A 7,032-nucleotide genomic window follows, 5' to 3' on the forward strand; every position below is an offset into this window, starting at 1 on the left:
CGAAGCCCTGGCGAGCCGGGCCACACCGGCACACGCGCCTGCGTCGGGGCCCCCCGGCGTGCACCCCGCTGCGCCGCTGAGGAGAGCGGGGCCCATGGAGTAAACAGAGCGATGGAGACGGCAGCGGACAGCAGCCTCGCCTGCACCCGCGTGTGGGGGGCGGCCCCGCACACGACGCTGTCGGGACTACACCTCCACGATGCCGCGCTCACGTGGGCAGCACACACGCTGCACGCGCCGAGTGTTAGCGCAGCCCCTGTGCAAGGACCCGCGCAGGTTCGCGAAGGCTTCCACACTTGTTGTATGTTGGCCAACTGACAATAAATTACATTTAAAAAAAAGCAGTATAGACCATGCATAATGAGGTGAATGTCCACTTGACAATAAAATTCAGTTATTAAAAAAGGAAATCTAGATGAGACTTTCCAAGATGCAATTAAACTGCATCTGTGCATGGTCTCAGGGTCCGCAGATGTGTCCACGGGGGACGTGCGGCCACAGAGGCGGCTTCTGTGCTCACCCGTCCGTAGGGGCGGAAGGGGAGCAGGGGCGAGGGGGCCGGGACCGCCCGAGTCTCTATGGCCCTCGTCCTGTGGGCTTGGACGTGCTGCCCTTCCCGGCCACTTTGAGAAGGCCCCTCATCCCGCGTGGCCTACGTGGACTCCTGAGCGGCTGCACCGGGGACAGGCAGTAAGCAGACACTGTGTTCCAGGGGAATGCACGTGCTGATACGAGGTCAGCCGCTTAGCTCCTCCCCCGGAAAGCCGGGCGCGGCCGCATCCGGCTGAGGTTCTTTGTGGCCTCGGGGACACACGCACACACTCCGTGTTCTTGCCGAGACACCCGGCGGTCGGCCGGCCGCGAGCACAGCCCGAGCATGAGGCAGACACGCAAACCCCACAAAGAACAGCCCCGCGGACGCACCTTCCTTCAGCAGGCTGTAGCAGAACAGGCGGGCGCGCTCCAGGTCCCCCAGCTGCCGGCAGATGCCCACGTACACTCTGCAGAGCGCGTGGATGTAATTGCGCTCCAGGGAGATCTTCTGGATCTTCAGTTCTGAGAGGATGGAGTGGAGCAAGCACTCTGCTAGATGCTGGGTTCAGAAACAAAAAGAAAAGGCAACATACACAGCTAGCTCTCTCTCTCCCTAAAGAAGAGCTAAGAGCTACAAAGTCTCTGTGGGGACCACAGGACCGGCCCATACTGGCAGGTAGAGGAGAGCACTGCCTGTCTGACGGTGGAGGGGAACCTGCCCCACGGGGCCCCACGCACCAGGGGGTCAGGAGCCACGGCTGCGGGAGCCACAGGCCACGCCCGAGCATCCCTGGGTCCCTGAGCCGCCACTGCTCCACCAAGGCACACGTCCCGGTTTTCAATAACGCAACTGGGCATGCATTACAGGGACGCTAACCTACTCCCATTCCTGTTTTCTGAAGTCCAGTGTGCTCTGCACATTAATCCTGCTTAGATCTTAAAACCACTGGGCAATGATTTTCTCACTCAGGAAGAAGGGCATTAAATAATTCGATCCGTTTATTCATTTGAAAATGAACTTTTCAAAAGCCACCGGTACTGCTCTGTGCTTTCTGAAAGGGCGCGGTCTACGAAAACGACACGCGTGTTCCCACCAGTCCTGCTGCCAGGACGCGCGGGGACAAGCACGACGGGCCCACGGGGCAGAAGTACCCCGAACGAGGGGTCGGCATGGGCACCTGGAGGGCACAACCCTGTGCAGGTCCTAACGACCCCGTGTGTCGGTCTGCAGGATGCTCTCGCCTCCGAGCTCCCCGCCGGGAAGCGGCCCGCGTCAGGGGAGGGCCGGGAAACCCCGGGGAACCTTCTGAAAGACGCGCACTCTCAGGTGCACACAGCGCCACTCACCGGGAGGAAAGGCTCCGCTACACGTGGAGAATTTGTTGCTTTGAAGCAAATCATTTTGAGCCTTCCAACATGGCGGAATGGATGGAAAATGTACAACTGTAGTCCTGAAGGACACTTTTTTCTTCCAAATTATAAAGTATTTGGCAAATACGAGGGCTCAAATCTCTACTGTTTTATCACATTGCACGTGTGTAACGTGCTGCCTGGAAACCGAGTTCGGGTCACAGTGTTTACACGGGTCACTGCCTGTCCAGCCCCGGAATGAAATTCCCGTTCGCGGCCACCGGCCCCTGTGCTGCGAGCAGGCACCCTGTCTCTGAGCGCACACAGCCCCCCACGCTCTTACAGAAAAGTTCCACGTACCTTTTTGGTTGTGCTAAATTCATACACGACCTCCTTCTCCTGGTCTCTCATCACAGGCTTTTTGGAGATGTTCCCCACGTACACGTGGCTCCGAATGACAGGCAGGAGGTCAAAGGACGACTCTGCGATCTTCTTCAGGGCACCGGCGATGGCTTTGTCGTGGGACTCCACCGTCTCCTTTGGGTTTGGAGGCAGCTGGGCAGCTGGGCTGACGGTGACAGGTTGTCTCTCCTCCTCCGCCGTCACGCCTTCCGCCTGAGGGAGGCCCCTTCGGGGGGGCCTGTGGACTCCTTCCGTGGCGGTGCTCCCAGGCTCCGGTTCTGGGGACCCGCTGTCCAGCCGCAATCTTTTAGCGCTCCTCAGTGGAGCTGCGGACAACGTCCTTTTCCCACCCGAATCCTGGTGAGTCCCCGGATCTCTTGGCTTATCCTGATTACAGTCACTCCCCGAGCTGCCCCCCGTTTTCACAAAGGCGGTGGAGGTGGACGTGATCGCTTTGAATCCTGTGATGGCGCTGACAGGCCCTGGTGAGTTCTTAGAGTCAGCAGGCGGGCCCCGAGAGAGCTGGAGGTTCCCTTTGAGGATGCTGAGGGTGCGGGCCCTGGCCGACAGCTCTGGGTACATGGTGTCCAGGATTCTGACGGAATTCTCCTGGGGCGCGGCCACAGCCGGGTGGGCAGGAGCGAAGGGGGGCAGGCGGCCCGGCACGGGCAGGGCGTGCTTTGGCGTCGCAGCGCAGAACTGCAGGGGGGACGACAGGATCCTCTCGCCAGCTAGTGCGGTGGACGGGGAGGGGGATGTGCACGGGGGCGAGGGGCACCCGGGCTCCTCCGGCAAAGGAGACATCAAAGGGGGCACTGGGATTTCACACAAGGGAGAAAGGGGGCCGATCGGAGAGGCGGGGGAGGGGGGCGTGGACGCGGCGATCAGAGGGGACCCCGGCTGGGACGTCCGTGGCGGGGTAGCGACCAAAGGGGCGAGCAGGGGCGGCAGGGGGGGGCCCACCTCCTGCCGTATTTTACTCAGGGTGTCAGAACAGTCCGTGGGGGTTGACGTGTCCGCGTTGGCTAGGATGGTCTGGGTCTGATTTCTCTGGGTCTTTGTGCTCTCTCTGTCCCCTAGAAACGCCTGGAGGCCTTCACTGTGATTGGCTTCGCCTCTGCTTGATGCTGAGGCCTTGGCCGGCTTGCTTGACGGCTCTTTGCTGGACACCTTTGATCGATTCTTATTCTTGCTGAACGGCTCTAGTTTTGAGTTAAAATACGTGTGATCGGACGCAACCACCTGGGACTCGAAGTTCTGGTCGTAGATTTCGGAGCTGAGCCTCACACTAGGTCTGACTGGCCTATTGCGCAAACGACTTTTATCGAAGTTGGTGCCCTGGCTACTATTGGAGGTCTCCTCCGGGGCTCCCGTAAGGCTGGCACCCTGGGGCTCCGGAAAGGCGGGGCCGGGGTGACCGGTCTCCGGGGATGTGTCCACAGCAGTGACGGAAATGAGACCCGCCCCCGGGGCTCCTGGCTCCGGGGGGACAGGGAGGCCCTGCGGCGTGTCGCACAGTATCAGCCGGTCCACGTGTGGCATCAGAGCTACCCCGTTGACGATGGTCCAGTGGTCCCCCTTTTCAATGACTAGGTTCTGATCCTTATTGATCAGCACGTTTATGACTTCGGAGGTTACTGTAGAGATCTGACACTGGAATGTCGATTCTGCCTCCTCTTTGGCACCGCCCTCGGCCCTCTGCCCTGCTCCCGAGTCTGCGCCCAGGGATGAGTGCTCTGCCACTTGTGACAGGCCCTCTGGCCCGCCACGGACCAGGCTGGTGAGGTGCGAGTCAGCCTCAGGGCCGCCGGGAGCGCTTCCGTTCCCTACTGCGCCGCTGCTGGGGGCGCTGCCCAGGCTGGGGGCGCTGCCCAGGCCGGGAGCTGGAGGGGGCGGCCCTGAGGGGTGTGACTCGAGGTGCCCGGCTTCCTGAGGTGGGCCATGCTCTCCGGGAGGCCTGGCAGCCAGGGGGTCGGGAGTATCTAAGAGCAGGAAATCGGCAGCATCTTTGCTTGGGGAGCCCTCGAAGCCAGCCTGAAGCTCCTGGCCGATCTTGGTGAGGACCTCGGACAGTGTCTCCAGGGAGCGCCGGGAGAGCCGTGGCGCGCCCTGCAGGGGCCCGGCCTCCTCCTCCTCCTCCTCCTCCTCCTCGGACTCGACCCACTCTTCCGATGTTTCGAGCCCTTCCTCTTCACAGAGCTGCTTCCGGTACTTCTCTTCTGACAGCTCGTCTTGCTTCAAATCTTTGTTCATTTCCTTAATCAGGGTTCCTTTGCTAGAACATTCGGAAACAGAGTCCCCAGAACTATAATCCCTTAGCTGACAACTCTCCAGAAACATCACGACCTCGGACGTGGACAGCACATCCATCTCCGGGAGAGTGCTGATGTTGAAGTCCTGCAGGGCTGACGCCAGACACCCCACCTCCACGGAAGGCCTGCTCTCGGCCGCGCTGGCCTCCGGGGCTCCCGCTCCTTCCCCGGAGGCGCCGGCGGCCCCCCTCACGGCCTCGGGCTCGCTCTCACCCTCGCTGCCGCTGGGCGCCTCGCTCTCCTCCACCTCCGTGTCGCCCCCTCCCGCCTCCCGGATGCCCGTGTAACAACAGGGAGCCGCGGCCAGGCCGCCCTCAGGGCCCCCACGTGCCTCTTCATCTCTGCTGAGACTTGCTGTCCCCAAGGTGCAGGGGTCTTCAGGAGAAGCAGCGCCCGGAGGCCGCGATGGCTGCTCCAGGGACCCCTGCAGGCTCTGCCGCCCGCTAGGGGGCTCCTCAGAGACGGCCGGAGCCTCCCTGCCAGATGTGACCGAGCTCCCGCACGGAGCTTCTCCACCAGGAAAGCTTCTCGACACGGGTGCAGGCATGGCCAGAAGGTGGCCATCCCCGGCCAGCCCGGGTGAGCCGAGACTCGGGGCACGAAGGAGTGGGCCCTGCTCCCCCACCCCTTCCTGGGTTGAGGCTTCCGTCAGGACATCCTGGTTCGGGGCTGGCATGTTCTCACAAGAGAAAGACAGTGTGCTACTGGTGGAACAGTGAGAACTTTCCACAGGTAAAGAATCACTTGGAAAACTGAAATCTAGTTTTCTCCTCAAAGCAGAAACTTGAGGCGAGGTCCTGCCTGCAGCAGCCGACCCCGGCACGTTGTGGGCTGGGTCCTCTCTTTCTCCACCACGTCCCGCTGCAGATGCCGTCACGAAGGCAGGCTCTGTCCTCTGTGGTCCCTGGTGCTCCGATCTGGCGCCCTGCGCCGTGTCGGCTCTGGCCTGCTTGGTGATCACCGACACCTGATTAGGCAACAGTGACGCAGCGGCCCTGAGCCCCATGGGGTTGTTTACTCGGGCAAGTTCAGGTGTGGGTGCCGGCCCTCTGTTTCCCAAGGCTGGCGCTGCCTTTTGAGACTGGCAGTCGGTCTTCTGTTCATGTTCTGACTGAGCTCTCGGCCCCGCCTCGCTCCCTCTCCTTAACAGGTCACTGTGGTGCCAGGAAGGGCTTTTAACAAAACCAAACCCACTCTTGGTCAAGCCGCACTGAGACTCCACCAACGATGTGGAGTCTGCCCTAGTCAGTGGGGGCTCCGTTCTTGGACCCTGACTGCGACACTGCGCCTCTTTCATGGCTTTCATAAATACTGACTGTGGAAGCGGGCAGACTGTGGGCACGCCTGTCACAAGGTTTGTGCCCTCAACCTCACTGTTACTTAGATTATTAAAATCTGATACTCCCAACTCGGGGCTCAAAGCGCATAAGCTCTTTTCCAGACGGTTCTCTCGGGCAGGACGCGCTGGGGGCTCAGGCTGCAGGCCTAGCATGGCGAAGGCTTCAGCCTGTGGCCTGTGCTCTGGGCACGGCGGCTCGGCAGGGACTGGGTCAGGGATGTACATGTCGGCGCACGGCTGGGAGTCACTGCAGACGGACGACGCTCGGGAGGTAGAAGAGGAAGGAGGCCTGGTGTCAACACCGAGCCCTCTGGCGCCCACTGCGTGACCAGCGTCGTCTGCCAGTTCAGGCGAGGCTCCTAAAACGTCTCTGTCTTTTCCCAATACTCTACACAATTCCTGAAAGTGGTCAGAAATGGATACATGATTTAATTCAAAAGGGATTTCGTTAGTTCGTGTCCATGTAGTAAACTGTGATTTGGGCGATCCTATCATTTTGGTGAGGAGGGTTTTTCCTTCAGGTTCCACGCGCTCACTGAATGGCCTGCTGCCGGGTGGAGGGTGGCGCGCATCAGCCGTGCAGATGGCCGTGACCCTGTCCTGGGCCTGGCTGCCGGACGTCCCCACGTACACGCTTCCCATGGTCTCATCCAGTGTGTTCTCAGTCTGCACCTCCCAACCCTCTCTCTGTGCCTCATCCAAAATGCCTCTTCTCCCGTCGCTCGTGGGTTCAGAGCACGCGGCCCAGGGGTCCTCGCGAGCGGAGGAGCGTGTGGCTGGAGGCTCCCTCAGGGCCGCCGCTGTCCCAAACCCCACTGCCATCGCTTCATTCACTCCCAAAGTAGTCTCAGTCTGGGGGGCTTCACGTGACGAGAGGGCTTCCTCCCAGGTACCCCTCCTTCCTGGACTGTGTCTGGGTGTGCCCGAGGAGTGTGATGCGGGCGTCTCGTCTTCTGAAACCGACGCAGCAGCAGAGTTCCTAGGTCGCGACGACTCATCGTCACTGGAATCGGTATACTCGCCAAAGTAGGTTTCCTTAAAGAGGAAGTTACTCTCATTAGTTAAAGGCTAACTGAGCCAAGTGAACATTTCCGT

The 7,032-nt window shown here is 60.8% G+C and overlaps 1 protein-coding gene across 1 annotated transcript in view; it reads right to left on the reverse strand.

Annotated features, from left to right (window-relative positions):
• Nucleotides 1–7,032, reverse strand: part of ICE1 (interactor of little elongation complex ELL subunit 1) — a 43,313-nt gene that overhangs the window by 14,127 nt on the left and 22,154 nt on the right. The window contains exons 13-14 of the mRNA XM_029941293.1: nt 2,245–6,972; nt 925–1,093 (exon numbers count right to left, since the gene is read on the reverse strand). Of these exons, the coding sequence (XP_029797153.1) occupies nt 925–1,093; nt 2,245–6,972 (4,897 nt within the window). The remainder of the gene's footprint in view (nt 1–924; nt 1,094–2,244; nt 6,973–7,032) is intronic.

Source organism: Suricata suricatta, chromosome 6, assembly GCF_006229205.1.
Source record: "Suricata suricatta isolate VVHF042 chromosome 6, meerkat_22Aug2017_6uvM2_HiC, whole genome shotgun sequence".
In the NCBI taxonomy this organism is placed as follows: Eukaryota; Metazoa; Chordata; class Mammalia; order Carnivora; family Herpestidae; genus Suricata; species Suricata suricatta.